Source organism: Bombina bombina, chromosome 9 (genome assembly GCF_027579735.1).
Source record: "Bombina bombina isolate aBomBom1 chromosome 9, aBomBom1.pri, whole genome shotgun sequence".
NCBI classification, from domain to species: domain Eukaryota; kingdom Metazoa; phylum Chordata; class Amphibia; order Anura; family Bombinatoridae; genus Bombina; species Bombina bombina.
This window is the reverse complement of record NC_069507.1, coordinates 171,082,974-171,107,520: the sequence shown is the minus strand read 5'-3', so window position 1 is coordinate 171,107,520 and position 24,547 is coordinate 171,082,974. Positions and strand designations below refer to the sequence as shown.

The window sequence follows — 24,547 nt, the reverse complement described above, 5'->3', positions numbered from 1 at the left end:
TTCTCTTTAAAGGGATATGATTCAGACAGAACATATCATTTTAAAATAAGTTTCCGGGGGGCGAAGTTAACCGCAGAACAGAATGGCAGCATGAGTTGCGAGCTCTCTCTGTTTTTTAGACTTAAAAGCATTATTTGGCAGCCTAAGCTCTTTAGCAGAAGAGAAAATGTATCATTTAAAATAGCCAGAAGCACTCTAACATTGAGTGGTAAAAAATTTGACTAAAGTGAAAGTCTGCAGGCTTCATTACCAACCCGCGAAGCACAGGTAGCCGCCGGACTCTGAGAAACTTTTCACAGTTTAACAGCTTTAGCCCTTAAGTCCCCGGAGGGTCGGGGCTCCGCTCTGGGGAATTCTAGGAGACTCTGTGCCATCCTTTAAGGTCGGGTGTTTACCCTGAGGACGACCGCCAACTTGCCGCAAGACTACCTACAGCCGCGGATACGACGTCGGGTCAAGAAGTCAGCCTACGGCCCTAAAACCAAACCACAGAGCCCATACAAAGCTGACACAAGCAGTATCTCCACCGGGAATACCTGAACTCCAAGACCGCTGGGTCAACTGACACATTTCTCTTTGCTTCTACTGTCCGGAGGATCGGGGCTCCGCTCCGGAACAGGCCGCAGTTATCTCACTATTCAGACGAGAGGCATTGAGCGGTTACCCATGCTAGGAGTGCATAATCTGGACCTGTACTCCCCTCTGGCTAATCACTCACCCTGACCTGCAACACAAAATCACCGCTGACCTGATGTGAGGACCCGGCGTAGATCCATAATTTAAAAGTGCGCCACAACCTCCTAGGCGCGAATCTCCGCCATTTTGCGGCCTACTACATCGGCTCTACCCCTGCTATCAGACCAGGTCGGACCAGGGTAAGAGTGCCTTGTGCACATAAAAACACCTCTCCTGCTTGAACCCTGCTTCCTAGATAGCTGAAAATAGCGAGGATATCTTAGACTGACAGAAATACGGCGCTTACAGCCAGCCTAAGACAAGTTATTACATTATTGTCTACACAACGGACACATAACCTGTAACTACGTATCAAGCCATCAGATTGAGATCTCATACTGGGCAGTATACTACCACGTTTGCTCATATTTAGGAACTCTCACTGGCCACCAGCCAACACATCATTAGCAGGGTTACCGTCTGCACATATCTTTCAAGCATCGTGAGAGAGGAGCATCCCAGCCTTACTCTTTACCCTAACATTACAGAAAACTTTAATTGTTGCATTAACTGGTGAATTCTGAGTAACTGTCCCCCCAGGTCTCACCTTTTGGGGCACTACTCAATGTGTAACTTTTAGACACTCTCCTATAATCAGCAGCACTATTGGGACAATTTGGAAGGTAACGGTTTGTGCACCCAGAGGACTGTGTCATTATTTTACTTATTGTATTATTGCATTGTCCTAGAATATATACTGTACCTGTCTTACATATAGATAACTTGCAGATTGTAAATTGTGCATGTGCTAAAGGGGCTGAGGACCTAACTTGATCTACTACAACACTAGTTCCCTAGCACCACTAGGCACCCTCCCATGCCTATATCCCTCGCACTGTGAGCTGAAATTGAGTACACTGCCGCTCTCCATTATTCAACAGCTCTATTGGGGCAGCTTGAGAAACTCTTACCTGTACACTGTGGGAGCTGTGTTATTGCCTTGTGTCCTATACATCTGGAAGTTTCTTAATGTACAATGTAATTGCTATGTATATAGTTACCTTGCTAGTTTCAAAATTAGAGGTATAGCTAATGTGACAGGGGACAAATTTTGCTGGTTCAGACACTTATACCTCTCATTTTAGATTCCTGCATTTACTAGGACTAACCAGACACAACCCATCACTTAAGTAATAGTTAATTGGCTTCGGCACTTGATTACTTGGGCCCAAACACTCACTCACGCCATAGTATTTAACCCATTCATCTGTGGGAGATACTCACACCAGTTACTCATAGCACCCATCCTTCTCTTTCTCAGATACTAAGATACCTTAGACACTACATTAAAACGCACTTGGACACATAAACATAGTCACCTAAACTATAACTCACTCACAGCCAGTCTCCTACACTCACTATAGTATTTTTCAACTAATAAAAACAACTCAGCACACAACTAAATACTACCGGCTCAGTCCAGACCCACAATCCAATAACTCATATATACAGATAAGCTGACCTAACCTCCCCGTCACATAGAAACACACTATCACGTTCTCACCATATACCTCTAGGTACTCCCACACTTTATTTGCACAACCACAGACTTCTGCCTAATTCCATTCCCCATCCTCTAGACTTAAGAGGAATACTCTACTCTGGGGAACACCACTATCACCCATACCTCTGGTTTTCTCTATTAGAATTAGAATCATATTGTTGCCCTAAACACCCTACTAGTAAGGCACACCTTCAGCACACACCTAGTGTCTCGCAGACCAATTTTAGTTGTTGTGATCCCCCTAGCACCTCACCCTTTCCGGTCCAGTTAGTCTGGGATGGTCACTTCCACTACCCTTTTCCCCTTCTGCATAGTCGTATCCCACATGTCCCTGAGGTGCTAGGGGTCTAATAACTGGATTCTAAATACTGTGTGGAAATTTATGATTTTTTGTTCACTGAATGATGTCTTAAAGGGACAGTCAAGTCCAAAAAAACCTTTCATGTTTCAAATAGGGCATGTAATTTTTATACAACTTTCCAATTTACTTTTATCACCAATTTTGCTTTGTTCTTTTGGTATTCTTAGTTGAAAGCTAGACCTAGGAAGGCTCATATGATAATTTCTAAGCCCTTGAAGGCTGCCTCTAATCACATGCTTTTGTATTTGCTTTTCACAGCAGGGGAGAGCTAGTTCAGGTAAACCCTATAGATAACATTGTGAGCACGCCCGTGAATTGTGGCAGACACTGCACTAATTGGCTAAAATGAAAGTCAATAGATAATAAATAAAATGTCATGTGATCATGGGGCTGTCAGAAGATGCTTAGATACAAGTTAATCACAGATGTAAAAAGTATATTAATATAACAGTGTTGGTTATGCAAAACTGGGGAATGGGTAATAAAGGGATTATCTATCTTTTAAAACAACAAAAATTCTGGTGTTGACTGTCCCTTTAACAACGTCATAACTTCATAGGGTGATAATTATCCCTGCTCCGCAGCTTGAGTTTAGGTAGTTGCAACCAGTTAACTTTGCCTAACAGTACTTTTTATCCTTGAGATCATTCTAGGAGTTCCTTATACTATGCAAATGTCTTAGTTTGTAGTGAGAGATAACCAACTTTTATTTGCAGCTTGAACAAACGTAGAGAGATTAGTAAACTCTTACGATTAAGTGACTTATCTCATCAGGTTGATTTTCCTGCTCTATGCTAGTAACTAACCTCGGTTCTACAACTACACTGTACAGTCTTTCCACTATGCCCCACGGATCCAGGAGACAGGGGAAGACCCCCACTACAACCAAAAAGACTGTATATGACCACTTTGCACAAACAGGAAAAGAACCCAACCTAGTCCCTAATGAAGAGCTAAGTGATCCTGAATCATTGGATGCTGACTCTCACTCGAGCATGCGCTCGGAAGCGCCATCACACCATTATATTACAAAGGCAACTTTGCAACATATGCTGGTCAATCAGACACGCTCTATTACTCAGGAAATCCAACGATCTTCAGCGGAACTGAAAATGGAAATTTCAGAGATTGGGGAGAGAGTCGAAGCACTTGAACGGAAACAAGATGATCTAGTCGTCGATCAGACGAACCTGCTCACATACTCTGAAACTCTAGCAGACCAGATGACTCAACTTGAATTTAAGATGGCGGACATAGAAGACAGATCCCGCAGAAACAATATCAGGTTCAGAGGCATACCAGAGGCGGTAGAGGCTATTGACCTGCAGTCTTATCTGAGAGAACTGTTCATGGAACTGGTGGGTTCCCCGGAAGGGTTAACTGATACAATGGAAAGAGCCCACAGAGCCTTAAGATCTCGGTCCGCTCCTGCTGACAAACCAAGAGATGTGATTGTCTGTTTCCACAGTTACATCTAAAAAGATAAACGGATGCAAGCTGCATTTAAAAGGCTGACTTTACCAGAGAAATTCAAGGACATACAACTCCTACCTGACCTATCAACTCATACACTACAGTATCGCAAAACCTTTCAACAAATCACTTTAGCTCTCAGGAAAGCTAATATTAAATATCGTTGGGGACACCCTACAAATCTGGTGGTTACTAGAAATAACCAAAGCCACATAATATCCACAATCCCTCAAGGTATGGCTCTTCTTACCACCTGGGGCCTTCACTCAGACCAATCCCCACCATCACAACCTGCTTACCCAAAATTGAGAGCCTCAGCTCCCGAATGGTCTATCAAGGAACAAAGAGCAGAAAACCAACCCACCATAAACTCAAGGTCGATAACCCACACTGGAGCTCACCAAAGATCTGCTGAAACTGGAAGACTCACCTGCTTTCATCAGTTTGCAGCAGCGGCTTAAGTTAAATAGAGAGAGCCTGCGGGCGATTTGTAAGTTGTATTGTTTGTTTACCATGTTACTGTTCAATTGTAGATGTATGTTTAGTACAATTATAGGTACAGTTTAGCTTAAATACTCACTGCGGAGCAGGGTCTGCCCTACTGACCCCTGCTTCTGTTCATTGTTCTCCCCCCCCAAGGGTAGCCCACACTAGGGCTTCATCAAAGCGGATTATTTTCGCTAATTCCCTTCCTTTACCCCTTACCTAACCTCCCGCACCGCTTACCCTTATCTACCCACCCACCCTTAAACTGACTCGGACTTCCTTTTATAGCCTTCTATGCCCCCCCTTACAATTTTAACACATAATGTTAGAGGCTTAAATTCACCACACAAGCGTAGCCTATTGGCTAGATCGCTCTAATTCCATAACCTTGATCTGGCTTTCCTACAAGAGACACATTGGTCTCTAGACAATCCCCCCCGGGTCAATATCCAAAGACTACACTGTCTTTGAATACACCTCTTTCTTAAAAAAAGCTAGAGGTACGGCAATCTTAATCCACAAAAGAATAGCCTATGAACAAATTCAAGTCCTAAAAGACCCTCAATCCAGGTTTGTGATACTAATATGTAAACTGGATCATATTGATCACACTTTAGTTTCTATTTACCTCCCTAACTCACACCAGCCTCGATACCTCAAAAAGATTCTACTTAAAGTGGACCGGGTGAGAATAGGTAGAGTCCTGCTGGCAGGGGATTTTAACATGACCTGGGACCCATTGCTAGATAGGAAAAAAACCACCTGCACCAAACATCCTACTCCCTCGGCACAACTTTCCAATAAATTTAGGCAAATTATTGCTCAATACCATTACTACGATATATGGAGATCACTCCACCCTAGACACAGGGACTATACCCACTTTTCACATCCTCATAAAACTTACTCTAGACTTGATTACGTTTTCTGCTCAGCAGACACCCTTGACCAGGTAAAACATTATAACATCTCTCTATGCCCTTGGCCTGATCACGACCTTGTCACAGTGACTTTTCATTCAATAGAACAAAATAATGTGAGACCCTCTTGGCGCCTCCCACACCATGTCCTTCAAGACGCTGCTTTTAGGGAAACACTCAGAAAGGATATCTTATTTTATTCTCAATCTAATGATAACAAACAAGTCAGAGATGACATGTTATGGGGTGCGGCAAAAGCCACGTTTAGGGGCCTTATACTCAAGAGACAAAATCATTTAAAAAAACTTTCAGGTCTCCCCCTCTCTAGATCCCACATCGAGCTGCGCCGGTTAGAATTCCTTAACAGAAACACTCCCTCGGATAGTACCATAGATCAAATTGCAAAGATCAAAAGCCATATTAACCAATTAGAATTCAAACGTACCCAAGCAAACCTATTTAAGCTGAAACAGATCTCATATCATAAAAGCAACAAAGCTGATACACTATTAGCAAATAAACTTAAAAATAGGGCAAGCACCTCAAGAATCCACCATATCCAATCTGGAAACCAGATAAACCGAAAACCCTAAGAAATAGGTATATGCTTTGAGAAATTCTATTCCAAACTATACAAGTTAGAAAAATCCTCAGATCACCCATTAGTCCCTGCCACTAGTATTCGTCTTTTCCTGGACAACCTAAATCTCCCCTCAATGACATTAGAGGATCAGGAAACACTTACTTCTCCCTTCACACTTCAAGAAATTAAACACGTAATAACACATTTGAAAGCCCTTAAAGCCCCAGGTCCAGATGGCTATACAGCATCTTTCTACAAAACATATAGACATGAACTATCCCCACTTCTCCTAAGATTTTTTAATCAAGCTAGAGAAGAGGGTATGTTTGCTAGAGAATTCCTAGAAGCCACAGTAATAACTATACCCAAACCACAAAAAGACCCATCCCTCTGCTCCAATTATAGACCAATATCGTTAATAAATTTGGATGTCAAAATTTATGCTAAGTTGCTCGCTACTCGTATCTCTAAATTGCTCCCACAACTTATAAACCTGGATCAAGTAGGGTTCATTCCGCACTGTGAGGGACCTGACAACACTAGGCGATTATTAAATATCTGTACAGAGTCTACTAGACTAAATAGGCCATTCTCTGTCATCTCGTTAGATGCAGAGAAGGCTTTTGATCGTATACGGTGGCCTTACCTATGGGAGGTCCTTAAGACCTTTGGCTTCCCAGACCAAATTATTCAGGCGATCCAAGCACTCTACTCTACTCCCTCGGCAACAGTCAAGGGCCTAGGATTCCTCTCCCCCTCCTTCCCAATTTCCAACGGTACTCAAACCCAACATAGAGTCCAATGCACCAATACTTACATATCCCACCTAGGAGTTAAAATATCTAATAATATCCCACAGACGTTTAAAGAAAATTATCTACCACTGCTATCTGAGTTGCGTACTCTGAAAGATAAATGGGATTACACTTACATATCATGGATAGGTAGATTAACGGCCCTCAAAATGTAATTTCTACCTAAAATTACCTATCTCTTTAGATGCCTCCCATTTCGACTTCCAGGATATCTTTTATATCAATTTCAGAGCGAATTTACAAAATACATATGGCAACATAAACCCCCCAGTGTAGCACATAAAATACTTCAAAGTCCTCCCAATAGAGGAGGAATCGCCTCTCCCTCAATTTTAAGATATTATAAAGGAGCGATGCTTACCCATATATCACAATGGGGCGCCAAAGACTCCCCTAGTAAATGGAAAACCATAGAACAAGCCTCACTGCCGAACCACATATATTTATCTGATCTAATCTGGATCCCCCCACACACTCGGCGAACCGCAGATATCAGTAATCCTATAATACGGGAATGTCTCGCTATGTGGGATAAATTGAGGCACTACCCACATGTAGCTTATCGGGTCTTCTCCAAGGATTTACAGATTTTCACTCACAAAAACAGAATTTATGTTTACCTGATAAATTACTTTCTCCAACGGTGTGTCCGGTCCACGGCGTCATCCTTACTTGTGGGGATATTCTCTTCCCCAACAGGAAATGGCAAAGAGCCCAGCAAAGCTGGTCACATGATCCCTCCTAGGCTCCGCCTACCCCAGTCATTCGACCGACGTTAAGGAGGAATATTTGCATAGGAGAAACCATATGGTACCGTGGTGACTGTAGTTAAAGAAAATAAATTATCAGACCTGATTAAAAAAACCAGGGCGGGCCGTGGACCGGACACACCGTTGGAGAAAGTAATTTATCAGGTAAACATAAATTCTGTTTTCTCCAACATAGGTGTGTCCGGTCCACGGCGTCATCCTTACTTGTGGGAACCAATACCAAAGCTTTAGGACACGGATGAAGGGAGGGAGCAAATCAGGTCACCTAAATGGAAGGCACCACGGCTTGCAAAACCTTTCTCCCAAAAATAGCCTCAGAAGAAGCAAAAGTATCAAACTTGTAAAATTTGGTAAAAGTGTGCAGTGAAGACCAAGTCGCTGCCCTACATATCTGATCAACAGAAGCCTCGTTCTTGAAGGCCCATGTGGAAGCCACAGCCCTAGTGGAATGAGCCGTGATTCTTTCGGGAGGCTGCCGTCCGGCAGTCTCGTAAGCCAATCTGATGATGCTTTTAATCCAAAAAGAGAGAGAGGTAGAAGTTGCTTTTTGACCTCTCCTTTTACCGGAATAAACAACAAACAAGGAAGATGTTTGTCTAAAATCCTTTGTAGCATCTAAATAGAATTTTAGAGCGCGAACAACATCCAGATTGTGCAACAAACGTTCCTTCTTTGACACTGGTTTCGGACACAGAGAAGGTACGATAATCTCCTGGTTAATGTTTTTGTTAGAAACAACTTTTGGAAGAAAACCAGGTTTAGTACGTAAAACCACCTTATCTGCATGGAACACCAGATAAGGAGGAGAACACTGCAGAGCAGATAATTCTGAAACTCTTCTAGCAGAAGAAATCGCAACTAAAAACAAAACTTTCCAAGATAATAACTTAATATCAACGGAATGTAGGGGTTCAAACGGAACCCCCTGAAGAACTGAAAGAACTAAGTTGAGACTCCAAGGAGGAGTCAAAGGTTTGTAAACAGGCTTAATTCTAACCAGAGCCTGAACAAAGGCTTGCACATCTGGCACAGCTGCCAGCTTTTTGTGAAGTAACACAGACAAGGCAGAAATCTGTCCCTTCAGGGAACTAGCCGATAATCCTTTTTCCAATCCTTCTTGAAGGAAGGATAGAATCTTAGGAATCTTAACCTTGTCCCAAGGGAATCCTTTAGATTCACACCAACAGATATATTTTTTCCAAATTTTGTGGTAAATCTTTCTAGTTACAGGCTTTCTGGCCTGAACAAGAGTATCGATAACAGAATCTGAGAACCCTCGCTTCGATAAGATCAAGCGTTCAATCTCCAAGCAGTCAGCTGGAGTGAAACCAGATTCGGATGTTCGAACGGACCCTGAACAAGAAGGTCTCGTCTCAAAGGTAGCTTCCAAGGTGGAGCCGATGACATATTCACCAGATCTGCATACCAAGTCCTGCGTGGCCACGCAGGAGCTATCAAGATCACCGACGCCCTCTCCTGATTGATCCTGGCTACCAGCCTGGGGATGAGAGGAAACGGCGGGAACACATAAGCTAGTTTGAAGGTCCAAGGTGCTACTAGTGCATCCACTAGAGCCGCCTTGGGATCCCTGGATCTGGACCCGTAGCAAGGAGCTTTGAAGTTCTGACGAGAGGCCATCAGATCCATGTCTGGAATGCCCCACAGCTGAGTGACTTGGGCAAAGATTTCCGGATGGAGTTCCCACTCCCCCGGATGCAATGTCTGACGACTCAGAAAATCCGCTTCCCAATTTTCCACTCCTGGGATGTGGATAGCAGACAGGTGGCAGGAGTGAGACTCCGCCCATAGAATGATTTTGGTCACTTCTTCCATCGCTAGGGAACTCCTTGTTCCCCCCTGATGGTTGATGTACGCAACAGTTGTCATGTTGTCTGATTGAAACCGTATGAACTTGGCCCTCGCTAGCTGAGGCCAAGCCTTGAGAGCATTGAATATCGCTCTCAGTTCCAGAATATTTATCGGTAGAAGAGATTCTTCCCGAGACCAAAGACCCTGAGCTTTCAGGGATCCCCAGACCGCGCCCCAGCCCATCAGACTGGCGTCGGTCGTGACGATGACCCACTCCGGTCTGCGGAATGTCATCCCTTGTGACAGGTTGTCCAGGGACAGCCACCAACGGAGTGAGTCTCTGGTCCTCTGATTTACTTGTATCTTCGGAGACAAGTCTGTATAGTCCCCATTCCACTGACTGAGCATGCACAGTTGTAATGGTCTTAGATGAATGCGCGCAAAAGGAACTATGTCCATTGCCGCTACCATCAAACCGATCACTTCCATGCACTGCGCTATGGAAGGAAGAGGAACGGAATGAAGTATCCGACAAGAGTCTAGAAGTTTTGTTTTTCTGGCCTCTGTCAGAAAAATCCTCATTTCTAAGGAGTCTATTATTGTTCCCAAGAAGGGAACCCTTGTTGACGGAGATAGAGAACTCTTTTCCACGTTCACTTTCCATCCGTGAGATCTGAGAAAGGCCAGGACAATGTCCGTGTGAGCCTTTGCTTGAGGAAGGGACGACGCTTGAATCAGAATGTCGTCCAAGTAAGGTACTACAGCAATGCCCCTTGGTCTTAGCACAGCTAGAAGGGACCCTAGTACCTTTGTGAAAATCCTTGGAGCAGTGGCTAATCCGAAAGGAAGCGCCACGAACTGGTAATGCTTGTCCAGGAATGCGAACCTTAGGAACCGATGATGTTCCTTGTGGATAGGAATATGTAGATACGCATCCTTTAAATCCACTGTGGTCATGAATTGACCTTCCTGGATGGAAGGAAGAATAGTTCGAATGGTTTCCATCTTGAACGATGGAACCTTGAGAAACTTGTTTAAGATCTTGAGATCTAAGATTGGTCTGAACGTTCCCTCTTTTTTGGGAACTATGAACAGATTGGAGTAGAACCCCATCCCTTGTTCTCTTAATGGAACAGGATGAATCACTCCCATTCTTAACAGGTCTTCTACACAATGTAAGAATGCCTGTCGTTTTATGTGGTCTGAAGACAACTGAGACCTGTGGAACCTCCCCCTTGGGGGAAGTCCCTTGAATTCCAGAAGATAACCTTGGGAGACTATTTCTAGCGCCCAAGGATCCAGAACATCTCTTGCCCAAGCCTGAGCGAAGAGAGAGAGTCTGCCCCCCACCAGATCCGGTCCCGGATCGGGGGCCAACATTTCATGCTGTCTTGGTAGCAGTGGCAGGTTTCTTGGCCTGCTTTCCCTTGTTCCAGCCTTGCATTGGTCTCCAAGCTGGCTTGGCTTGAGAAGTATTACCCTCTTGCTTAGAGGACGTAGCACCTTGGGCTGGTCCGTTTCTACGAAAGGGACGAAAATTAGGTTTATTTTTTGCCTTGAAAGGCCGATCCTGAGGAAGGGCGTGGCCCTTACCCCCAGTGATATCAGAGATAATCTCTTTCAAGTCAGGGCCAAACAGCGTTTTCCCCTTGAAAGGAATGTTAAGTAGCTTGTTCTTGGAAGACGCATCAGCCGACCAAGATTTCAACCAAAGCGCTCTGCGCGCCACAATAGCAAACCCAGAATTCTTAGCCGCTAACCTAGCCAATTGCAAAGTGGCGTCTAGGGTGAAAGAATTAGCCAATTTGAGAGCATTGATTCTGTCCATAATCTCCTCATAAGGAGGAGAATCACTATCAACCGCCTTTATCAGCTCATCGAACCAGAAACATGCGGCTGTAGCGACAGGGACAATGCATGAAATTGGTTGTAGAAGGTAACCCTGCTGAACAAACATCTTTTTAAGCAAACCTTCTAATTTTTTATCCATAGGATCTTTGAAAGCACAACTGTCCTCTATGGGTATAGTGGTGCGTTTGTTTAAAGTGGAAACCGCTCCCTCGACCTTGGGGACTGTCTGCCATAAGTCCTTTCTGGGGTCGACCATAGGAAACAATTTTTTAAATATGGGGGGAGGGACGAAAGGAATACCGGGCCTTTCCCATTCTTTATTAACAATGTCCGCCACCCGCTTGGGTATAGGAAAAGCTTCTGGGAGCCCCGGCACCTCTAGGAACTTGTCCATTTTACATAGTTTCTCTGGGATGACCAACTTGTCACAATCATCCAGAGTGGATAATACCTCCTTAAGCAGAATGCGGAGATGTTCCAACTTAAATTTAAATGTAATCACATCAGGTTCAGCTTGTTGAGAAATGTTCCCTGAATCAGTAATTTCTCCCTCAGACAAAACCTCCCTGGCCCCATCAGACTGGGTTAGGGGCCCTTCAGAAATATTATTATCAGCGTCGTCATGCTCTTCAGTATCTAAAACAGAGCAGTCGCGCTTACGCTGATAAGTGTTCATTTTGGCTAAAATGTTTTTGACAGAATTATCCATTACAGCCGTTAATTGTTGCATAGTAAGGAGTATTGGCGCGCTAGATGTACTAGGGGCCTCCTGAGTGGGCAAGACTCGTGTAGACGAAGGAGGGAATGATGCAGTACCATGCTTACTCCCCTCACTTGAGGAATCATCTTGGGCATCATTGTCATTGTCACATAAATCACATTTATTTAAATGAATAGGAATTCTGGCTTCCCCACATTCAGAACACAGTCTATCTGGTAGTTCAGACATGTTAAACAGGCATAAACTTGATAACAAGGTACAAAAAACGTTTTAAAATAAAACCGTTACTGTCACTTTAAATTTTAAACTGAACACACTTTATTACTGCAATTGCGAAAAAACATGAAGGAATTGTTCAAAATTCACCAAATTTTCACCACAGTGTCTTAAAGCCTTAAAAGTATTGCACACCAAATTTGGAAGCTTTAACCCTTAAAATAACGGAACCGGAGCCGTTTTGAACTTTAACCCCTTTACAGTCCCTGGTATCTGCTTTGCTGAGACCCAACCAAGCCCAAAGGGGAATACGATACCAAATGACGCCTTCAGAAAGTCTTTTCTAAGTATCAGAGCTCCTCTCACATGCGACTGCATGCCATGCCTCTCAAAAACAAGTGCGCAACACCGGCGCGAAAATGAGGCTCTGCCTATGCTTTGGGAAAGCCCCTAAAGAATAAGGTGTCTAAAACAGTGCCTGCCGATATTATTATATCAAAATACCCAGATAAAATGATTCCTCAAGGCTAAATATGTATTTAATAATGAATCGATTTAGCCCAGAAAAAGTCTACAGTCTTAATAAGCCCTTGTGAAGCCCTTATTTACGATCGTAATAAACATGGCTTACCGGATCCCATAGGGAAAATGACAGCTTCCAGCATTACATCGTCTTGTTAGAATGTGTCATACCTCAAGCAGCAAGAGACTGCTCACTGTTCCCCCAACTGAAGTTAATTGCTCTCAACAGTCCTGTGTGGAACAGCCATGGATTTTAGTGACGGTTGCTAAAATCATTTTCCTCATACAAACAGAATTCTTCATCACTTTTCTGTTTCTGAGTAAATAGTACATACCAGCACTATTTCAAAATAACAAACTCTTGATTGAATAATAAAAACTACAGTTAAACACTAAAAAACTCTAAGCCATCTCCGTGGAGATGTTGCCTGTACAACGGCAAAGAGAATGACTGGGGTAGGCGGAGCCTAGGAGGGATCATGTGACCAGCTTTGCTGGGCTCTTTGCCATTTCCTGTTGGGGAAGAGAATATCCCCACAAGTAAGGATGACGCCGTGGACCGGACACACCTATGTTGGAGAAAATGCCCTCAAACATATGAGGTATGTCCGTTCCTTAAAAGATATACACAAAATACACAGCATAACTATTAAGTCAAAGTCCCCGGTGATACTTGATTGTATTGGAAATCGGCTTACACGGAGGGGGACAGTAAGGAGGATCACCTGTGCTGGAGTGGTATTTTGTGTATATCTTTTAAGGAACGGACATACCTCATATGTTTGAGGGCATTTTTGTGAGTGAAAATCTGTATATGCTTTATTCTTTCAATAAAATGTGAACTTATTTACTGCACTTAGATCGTGGATGCGCTCTCTTTTCTCCTTCTAGAGAAAAAACTTCGACACATCCTTTACCTAAGCCTGGGAACAGACACCATTGGGCAAGGAAGGAGCTGCAAACCCTCCATCTGATTTGGAATTGGACTATTTAAACAAGTACTATTGACTTGAACGTTTTCATACATTTGGTTTCTTATTTATTTGTTTCTTTATTTGTATACTCTATCTAGCATTTGATACACCTACAGCTGTTGCTGAGACATATATAGAGTAGTGTGGCGCTGTCTTGCTATATTGGGAGTTACTTCTCCAAGGATTACCTGACTCCCATCCACACGGGTGGGCCCAAGCTGGTATTAGAACAGTCTCAGACCGCTGGATCACCTCCCCAACCTCGCGTTTCATAACACTCACAGAATTACAGGCTAAACTCACTTTGCCTAGACATGATCTATGAATATACAAGGCTGAAAAGCTTCCTCCTTAGCTGGGGTTTTAAACCCGATCAACATAGACCCCGAACACCATGGGAGGCAACCTGGCAACAAGGCAGTAGATTACACAGACCCCTCTCAATCCACTACTCTCTGCTAGGAAGCCCAGACTCTGAGACCAAGCTCCCTCATTTACTCAAAAGGGAACTATCCCTGAACATAGCTATACCCCCACAGACATGGCAACATGTAATATCCCTTACTAAGAAAGCCTTACACTGTGTCACCCTATTCGAAACATATTACAAGAGCCTAACACATTGGTACCTCACCCCCTCTAGACTTAATAAAATGTATGAATCCTCCTCGCCTCTATGTTGGCGTAAATGTGGGAAAAGAGGAGACCCATTACACATATGGTGGGAGAGCCCTAGGCTACGACCATTATGGAATGTCTGCTCCGGACGCTAACTAGTCTGGGCATAGCACTCCCCAGGACCCCTGCAAATGCCCTCCTACATATTGGTATACATAACTTGCCTAAACACCAAGCGTATTTGTGTGTTTACCTACTGACAGCTATAAAAGCGGCAATAGCCAAATCATGGAAAACTGAATCTCCCCCAAAATGGCTATATATAATAAACTAAATGGCATATATATATAATATGGAGAAACCTATTTTTCACACCTTAAACAACTCAGACCCATTCAAATTGATTTGGGCAGACAGGCAAAATAGGTACGATACTACCTGGTCCCCGAATTTTGGGATAAATACAAGTTAGATATCTTTACAATACTTATTCCATAGACAGGTTTCTTTTATTTGCCTCCTACACTTCATTCTAATTTCCCCCTTCTTTCCCCTCTTTATTCCCTATCCTTCCCTCTCCCTTCCTCTCCCCACTCCTCATCAATGCACTTAATTTTGTAGAGCATTATATTATGTTTATCATACGTAATTTCCATTCATAACAGCTTTGAAATGTTTGACATGTTTGGACTAAATGTTTACCTGATGTGGAGGAGCCTGCGTGCTCCAAGTACAATCTTTGTTACCTGAAAGTAATTTATTTCAATAAAAACTTTTAAAAAAAATAAAATAAAATATGGAAATAAAATGTATCTTTCAATTTAAAAAAAAAAAAAAAAAGTTTCCAAATGACTTCTATTATCAAACTTGCTTCGCTCCTGTGGTCTACTTTGTTGAAGAGATACCTAGGTATGTGTCGGGAGCACTACATAGCAAGACATAGTGCTGCCATATAGTGGTCTTGCAAATGTATAATATTCTTGCTAAATTGCTGCCATATAGTGCTCCAGACATGTACACGCTCCTGAGCTTACGCCCTTGCTTTTCAACAAAAGATACCAAGAAAACAAAGAAGATTTGATAATAGATGTCAATTAGAAAGTTTTTAAAATTGCATGCTCTGTCGGATTCGTGAAAGAAAAATTTTGGGTTTCATGTCCCTTTAACTGTTTTTAAATTTTCTTTGTGTATATGTTGGAGAAGACAATTTTATAAGGGGAGTTTTTTGTTTTTTAATAGTTTGATGCCGGTATCCTTCAAGGTGAAACCTGTTTTATGCGTTAAGAAGTGAATAGTAACAATATAGATGCTCCCCTGATGTCATGATGGGTGTCTCACAACAAATTCCACAATCTTCTAGATGTGATTTTGGCATGTTTTTTTCTGTGAAATATTAGTTGTTTTTTTCTTTTCATTTAGGGCTTTGTACTGCAAAAGAACTACACGAAATACATTTATAGCGGTTGTCTTTTTTTTTTAATATATACATTGTTTTGTAGTCCAGGGAACGATTACTTTAAAAGTCTGTTTATCTTATCTATTTTACTGTGATTTATTAATGACAGAAACTAGCTCCTACACTGATCAAGCAATCACTTCGTAGAATGCTACAGGGTTGGGTTCCTAATCATACAGAATGCACTCCAGTGTATCTAGGGGCAGTGAAGATACAAAAGTTTAAATACATGAATAGTGGTCAAAATAAACAATGAAACTACATTGCATAAAATAGTTATAGTGTACAGGGGTCGTTCAAACATAGCATAATACTGTGTATCTGAAGTTAGGCCGCATTGCAAAAAAAAAAAACCAAACAGCTTTAGCCTTTTATTCAACACCAATATATAATAATAACATTTTTCTAATATAACCTATCAAAAATACCATCAAATAGCATACCTGGTGCTTGCCCTTATGTCCCAGTATCTTATAAAGGTATCATATCCACAGGATAACAAGGTATATGGTGTTTCAAAGCAAACATCTAGAACTCCAGCCCCTCTTCTGTAATCTGTTCCAAGACAGGTCAGCAAGTTGCCACTGTAATATAGAGGGAAAACCAGAATAAACACATATTCCTGTATACCATGAAACATTTATAAGGTCCAACGTCTTATCCCACAAAACAGATGCAGACTGTGCTCAGCTCAAATAAATGAGATGTTTGGAAATGTGCTGACATCCTCTCATCATGGGTTAAATCCCCCCTCCCAAACCAAAAGCATATATTCCTACATCAACAACTACATTTAACTGCGTTGTTGTATATACCAATCCGTTGTAATCATGTGTATCAAGCCCACACTCAAAAAAAAAAAAAAAAAGTTTAAAAAGTAAAAACATGGGATTTTTACTGGGGAGGGGATCTTTATGGACACATAACAACAAACCTAAAATTTCTATACACCCCCAATACATTTTATGTTATAGTGTACAAGCCCCCCTTTTTAAAAACTATATATATACACACATTTTAATGAAAAAAGGATCCCTGAAAGCCTGGGACTGCAATGTTACTTTTTTTAATCTACTAAATAAAGATGACATTTTAACTTTTTCATCTTGCTGCCAGAGTATATATTGTGACCCATTCTTTTAAATTTATTACTTGGAGACAAGGATTTTTGGGAATCATTCCTTGGGGTAATGTCATCTCCCCGCAACACGGAGACGCACTGCACGAGTAAGAGAGGACGCTCTGGAGTTGTACACAGCAAAGGTACGGACACTTCTCAGCAAAAAGGTTTGTCTTTTCCTGTGCCCCAAAATAACGCGGTTCAGTGTAAATCGCAGTTGCATTAGAAAAATCTACCAGTAAAGTGAAAAGTAATAACAAAGGTAGGAGAGTATAGACGCTATTATACGTTTTGCACCTGTTTGAATACTTTACCTCTTTACAATTAACAGAGTGCAATGATTATACACTGTCCTCCACACATTAAAGGAGTAGTCTAGTCAAAATTAAACTTTCACGATTCAGATAGAGCATGTAATTTTAAGCAACTTTCTAATTTACTCATATTATCATTTTTCGTTAGTTTTTTTATCTTTATTTGAAAAGGCTAGAATGTAAGCAAAGGAGTCGCCCATTTTTGGTTCAGAACCTGGGTAGCACTTTCTGATTGGTGTCTAAATGTAGCCACCAATCAGCAAGCGCTACCCAGGTTCTGAACCAAAAATGGGCCGGCTCCTAAGCTTATATTCAAATAAAGATAGCAAGAGAACAAATAAAAATTGATAATAGGAGTAAATTAGAAAGTTGCCTAAAATTGAATGCTCTATCTGAATCATTAAAATTTAATTTTGACTAGGCTATCCCTTTAAAGGACCAGTTAATAAAATAGATTTGCATAATCAACAAATGCATGATACAGAGACAATACAACAGCACTTAATCTTAACTTCAAATGAGTAGTAATTTTTTTTCTGACAAATTTCAAAGTTATATCTATTTCCACTCCCACATCTGACAGCCATCAGGCAATTACAAAATGCATATAAGTATATTCTGTGAATTCTTGCAATTGCCGAGTAGGAACTGGTGACTCAAAAAGTGTAAATATAAAAAGACTAAAAACTGTAAAAAAAATAATTTAAATGCAATTTTCTTTTTTTTTTTTAAAGAAAAAAAAAGAATGGTGATAAATTATCCTCATGCAAGGGATTGTGGGTGTCTTTGTGGCCTGAATGCCTTTCAAACATATTAGATTAATTGGTTATTACAGGGTTTTTCAATGTTTAGGAATGGTTAAGAATGTGAAAATCCCACAAAAACTAATTTGATGCACTTTGCAATGGAATTCTAATTGATTGGAATGGATCCCGTTATTTGGAGTCAAGAAATCCTCATTAGCACAACCACAATCAGAAAAGTGCAGTAATTGCTTTAACAATCACTCTGAGCTTAGGTACTAATGAAATGTAAGAGAGAAATGACAAATTATTAGACATTATGACGATTCAAGTAATACGTTTGAGTTTTTGCTACTCTTTGTAGAAATTTTAACACGTTTTGAAAATTATTTTGTCAAACACAGTCAACTCATTTGAAATTCATGTGAATTATTGCTACCAGGCTAAGGACAAATTGAATGTTTGAATGCCTATTATTTAATAAAGAAGATCTAAAAAAAAATAAAAATGTATCTCATCAATGTTCTTAGATGCAATAAGTTAGTGTGTCATTTACTGAAAATGTCATTCCTGTGCTGCTAAATTGAAAATGATGAGAATATGATATCTCACAATATTCTAATTTCACAGTCTAAGTTGAAACCAATATGTAAGGCCCCAGATTAAATATAATATTTTATTAACAATTCTAGAATCTGTATTGTTATCATAAATTACTTAAATAATTAAAGTAAATCGCTGCCTAATTCTGTGGCTCTGAGTATATAATGACCCTGATCCATGTTAAAAATAAAATAAAGATACAAACAAAAAGACTAAACAAAAAACAAATAAAAAATGTTAACGTCAAATATCTTCCACTTAAAGCTGCATTTGTCATTGCTAACAGGGTAAAGGTCAAATTGATGCATTAGTTAAATAAGAGACAAAAAATGTTTTCTGTGTAAACCTGCAAAATACATATAATATACACTGGTGGTAGTATTTTTTTCTGTGAGCTAACCGTTTGAATTGTTGCCCAATGTGCGTTCTCCCCATATGACACTTTTGTTGTAGAAAGAGCACTGAGAACCGTTAGTTCACAGAAAAAACATAATTTATACTTACCTTGTAAATTAATTTATTTCAAGGTGGCGAGAGTCCACAATCCATTACTCATGGGAATTACCCTTCTCTACCACTAGGAGGAGGCAGAGTCCCAACCCCAAGAGCTCTACAAAACCCCTCCCACCTCCCACATACCTCAGTCTAGCGTATATCCAAGCAAGTGAAGTCAGATAAACGAATAAGAGCCATAAAGGGAGCAGGGAAAAAAGATGTGCTTAACAAAAAAACAAAAAAAATTGCAAGGGTGGCGTCTCATGGACTCTCACCACCATGAAATAAATAAATTTATCAGGTAAGTATAAATTATGTTTAATTTATACAGGTGGTGAGAGGCCACGATCCATTACTCATGGGAACCAATACCAAAGATGTGGAGTCCACAAGTAATAACAGGGAGGGATTTTAAAAAACATATTTTTTCACTAAGAAATTAAATCCACAACCTCAAATAAATATATTGTTCCTTAATTATATAAATACATAAACAGGCAAAAAATATCAAACTGAGACAACTGCCTGAAGAAACTTTCTACCAAAGACTGCTTTAGAAGAAACAAAAACCTAAAAATGTAGAAGACCAAATAGCTGCTTAGCAATTTAGATCAACTGATGCCTTATTCCTGAAAGTCGAACGAGCATAAATACGCTGCAATGGAGACAGATCTCACTCCAAAAAAGTTTTGAAAAACAAAAGGTTTTAACCAAAAGGCTAAAGAAACAACATAAGTCGTCCAACCCTTCCTAGGATCAGAAAGAACAAAGTTTGTCTAAAAACCTAGTAGCAGCAATTAAATATTTAAGTGCCCAAACAATATCCAAGTAATGCAAAGATCTCTCAGAAGCATTCCTAGAATAAGGACACAAAGAAGGAACAATAATCTCTCAGCTAAAGTTGTCTGAAGAAACCACCTTAGGAAAGAAATAAAAATTTAGACCGAAAAAACAGCCTTATCCTGATGAAACATCAGATAAGGAAGATCACAAAAAACAGAAGGTAACTCTTCTAGCAAAATAAATAGCCAAAAGAAATAACACTTTCCAAGAAAGTAGATAAATGACCTGACTATACATAGGTTCAGAAAAGAGGAACCTGCAATATCCTAACACCAGAAAAAGGATTCTATTGAGGAGATATAGGCTTGATAACATTAATATGAACCAGAGCCTGAACAAAACAATGAACATCAGGCAGATTAGTAATCTAACTGAAAAAGCAGACCCCCCAGTAATCTGGCAGATAGACCTTTATCTAGACCATCCTGCATAAAAACCTGCAGAATCCTAGGAATTCAGAAAGAATGCCAGCAAAAAAACATTATTAAAACACCATGAAATAAGAAGCCTTCACGATTTTCTCAGTTACAGGTTTACAAGCCTAAATCAGGGTTTCAATCACAGAATCAGAGAAACCCCTATGTCTAAGGATCAAGCGATCAATTTCCATGCCATCAAGTTCAGAGACTTGAGATCTGGATGCAAAAATGGACTTTAAAGGGAAGCTGAACCCAAATTTTTTCTTTTGTTATCAGATAGAGCATGCAATTTTAAGCAACTTTCTAATTAACTTCTATTATCAATTTTTCTTCGTTCTCTTGCCATCTGTATTTGAAAAAGAAGGCATCTAAGCTAAGGAGCTAGACAACTGTTGGTTCAGAATCACTGGACAGCATTTTTTAATTGGTGGGTGAATTTATCCACTAATCAGCAAGAACAACCAAGGTTGTTCATCCAAAAAGGGGACGGCATCTAAACTTACATTCTTGCTTTTCAAATAAAGATACCAGGAGAATGAAGACAATTAGGAGTAAATTAGAAAGTTGCTTAAAATTGCATGCTCTATCTGAATCACGAAAGAAAAAAATTGGGTTCAGTGTCCCTTTAAGATAAGATGTCTGACCGCCGATGAAGAGGCGAATGAGGCCTACAAAAAATACAAAGATAAATTTATTTATTTTTTCCCCTTCCAAGAGGGACCAGGATTAAAAGCTAAAAGAACAGTACGAAGTTCTAAAAAAAAAAAAGGTCTCTAGAGGACCCCAGATTCCTATGCTCTACGAGAAAAAAACAGTCAAATAAAAAGTAATCTTCTAAACCAATTGCAAATAATCTCTAACCAAAGATTGTGCCAAAACAGAAAAAAAGGGTCGCAAATTCAGTGAGCTTCTGATGGAAAAGAAACAGGATTCCAGGACAGACACACAAAACAACAGCCTGATAAGGGACAATTAAGATCCCCTAAACACTGATTACCGTCCAAAATGCTCTTAGAACCTTATCAAAAAAAGGAGCTGCAGCCAAATCAAACAGAAAGACGACAACAAACAGTGAACATCTAAGAATGCCAACCAGAGCAAACAAAGGTAATCCTAGTGAATAGTATGTGCAGTTATAGGTCCTAATACAAATTGCTTCCAATTTGAGAACAAGCACCCTTATAATACAGTCTAGAATTCTTGAGCCTAAAATAAACACATAAAAAAACCTTTATTCTATGGCATAAAAGATCAAGTTCAGCCCTGAGACAAAAACAGGGAAAACCAATACCATGTCCTTCAGCCCTGGACACAAACGATAAAAGCAGCTACTTTAACAGGAGTCTCCTTGTGAAAACACATAGTATATTATATTGCTACTAAAAATATACATGGTAAAAATTCAGCATCTAGGAATTTAAAAATCTATATACCTACATAGCCATACCCACCCCAAACACATCCCTCTGACAAGCACTGTACTCTGAGGGGAACTGGGCCTCAATATAGACTGAAAACCCCTATCTCTGAAGAATCAAAACTCACATCTTCATTCTTAAACCACCTCCAGCAAAGGCAAAGTTAAGACTGGGGTTTGGGATTTTTTGCCTCCTCCTACTGGTAGAGAAGGGTAATTCCCATAAGTAATGAATCATGGACTCTCATCACCTGTATGAAAGAAATTTAGTTTTGAAGAAGGGTATTTGAATTTCATATCTATATTAAAAGGTAAGTTATAGCGCAACTTCATTACAACTGATGAATTAAACTTCATCTAAAATATTACTAACATTCTGGATCTGTGTTTATAAAGGGGAGAGATTACTATCATTTTAAGTGTGAAGAAAATAAATGGAACACAGTAGGAAATCCTAAGTGTGTGTATCAATAAGAGTAGGAAACAGGAGAATATAACATATAACACTGTTGTGAATAAAGCAAACGTTTCCCCTTAATCTAAGTATGTACAGCAATAACGTTATTGACAAGTGAATATGATTCACATCTTATACTTATAAGAACAGCATTTCCCAAAATGATATTGAGATGATTAGAATCCCTCTATCTAGATAAGCGCTCCCACCCCTGCTATTGGTATAGGGTCTTAACCCCTTCAGCACCAACAGTGACAGTGTATCCTTAAAAACATTCCACCTTAAAAACATCTCTAAAATTAGACACTTCCTTACACAAGACACAACTAAGATTTTAATCCACTCTCCCATTCTCTCCCGCCTCGATTACTGCAACTCTGTCCTCTCTGGTCTCCCCACCTACCGCCTAGCTCCTTTACAATCCTTAATGAATGCCTCTGCCAGACTCATCTTCTTTACACGTCGCTCTTCATCTGCTGCACCTCTCTGCCAATCCCTTCACTGGCTTCCTCTTGCCTCTAGGATCAAACACAAAATTCTCATTCTGACATACAACGCCCTCAACTGCACTGCTTCCCCCTATATCTCAGACCTTGTCTCCAGATACTCTCCCTCCCTCCCTCCCACTCTCCTCCTCTCTTGTCACCTCATCACACTCCCGTTTACAGGACTTCTCCAGACTGGCTCCCATCTTGTGGAACTCTCTGCTTCGCTCCACAAGACTCTCTTCTAGTTTTAAAAGCTTCAAGTGCTCCCTAAAGACTCTACTGTTCAGGGATGCATACAACCTACGCTAACCTTTCTTTATACCAGTTCCTCTCCTCCATTGCTATCCCCTGAACCCCCTTAGCATGTAAGCCTAAGGGGCCCATTTATCAAAGGGCTTGCGGACCTGATCCGACACTGCGGATCAGGTCCGCAAGACCTCGCTAAATGCGGAGAGCAATACGCTCTCCACATTTAACATTGCACCAGCAGCTCACAAGAGCTGCTGGTGCAACGCCGCCCCCTGCTGACTCGCGGCCAATCGGCCGCCAGCAGGGAGCTGTCAATCAACCCGATCGTATTCGATCGGGTTGATTTCCGGCGGTTCCTGTCCGCCTGCTCAGAGCAGGCGGACAGGGTTATGAAGCAGCGGTCTTTAGACCGCTGCTTCATAACTTGTGTTTCTGGCGAGTCTGAAGACTCGCCAGAAACACGGCCCTTCAAGCTCCATACGGAGCTTGATAAATGGGCCTGTAAGAGTCCAGCTGTTTGTTGATCACCTTCTCAAGAGCTGACTACAACAGTGCAACTCTTGGCAGGGCGCTCTACCCATTTGATCCCTATAATTGTTTTGTTGTACTCTGTCTTTGTTAATAGCGCTGCGGAATCTGTTGGCGCTCTACAAATAACCGATAATAATAATAATAATGAAGTAGGGGAAAGGGTGGAGAGCGCACGCTAAATGCATAGTGGTGCGAAAAGGCATTAACCTTCTCCACTCCAAGAGTAATCTGTGGTGTGCTGTTTACACTTCCTCCCCCCATGCTGAAATGTCAAGCCCCAGGGAAAATTTTTTAAAAAGTCGCTATCCAAATGTATATAGACGCAATAAAATACATCAAAAATGTATCCCTTGCACACTTAAAGTGAAGGTAAACTTAACCCTACTGCCTCATGGCATTGGCTAGGCATTTAAAAATGAGCCAGAGTTTAATTCATCAAATTTTTTATATTTATTTATTTTCTCAAACTTTTACGTTTTTACCGCTCCGACGATAAGCTCTCCCGCCCACCATATTGTCTAATTGATTGACAGATGACAATTCTTAAAATAACTAATCCTTGTGTCGTCGTCCCCCCCCCCTCTGGGAACAAGGATTAGTTATTTTAAGAATCGTAAAAGTCTATGCCATGAGGGAGTAGGGTTAAGTTTACCTTCACTTTAAGTATCCAAGCCCCGGCATCTCCTTAGCGCTCCAGACTGTAAATAACGTTGAGATGCCGGCCTTAGTAAGGAAGGGAAAATCTAAAGAAGCCGTTACATAAATGTATATATGTGCAACAACATACATCAAAAATGTACCCCTTGCACAGTGAATAATTGAAGCCCCATAGCAGTTCCAATACGCTGAAGGGTCCCCAGCAAGGCATTTGCTGAACATTAAACCCATGTGTATAAAACATCAGCAGAACAAGAATCCAACCTGCTTTGTGCATCAGTCAATGTGAAGTGGCAAAACATACATAAACTATATGTACTTACATGTAGCCGGTGGGTTGTGTGCACAAAATTCTCACTTTACTGCTCTTACCAATATAGTCCTTAGGATACAGCAG

General features: G+C 40.8%; 1 protein-coding gene across 2 annotated transcripts in view; it reads right to left on the bottom strand.

The window, feature by feature from the left end:
• The window catches only part of FBXW4 (F-box and WD repeat domain containing 4), a 621,158-nt gene that overhangs the window by 58,064 nt on the left and 538,547 nt on the right, over positions 1 to 24,547 (bottom strand). For both annotated transcript variants that reach the window (XM_053692483.1, XM_053692484.1), the window contains exon 7: positions 16,258 to 16,398. In XM_053692483.1, the coding sequence (XP_053548458.1) occupies positions 16,258 to 16,398 (141 nt within the window). The remainder of the gene's footprint in view (positions 1 to 16,257; positions 16,399 to 24,547) is intronic.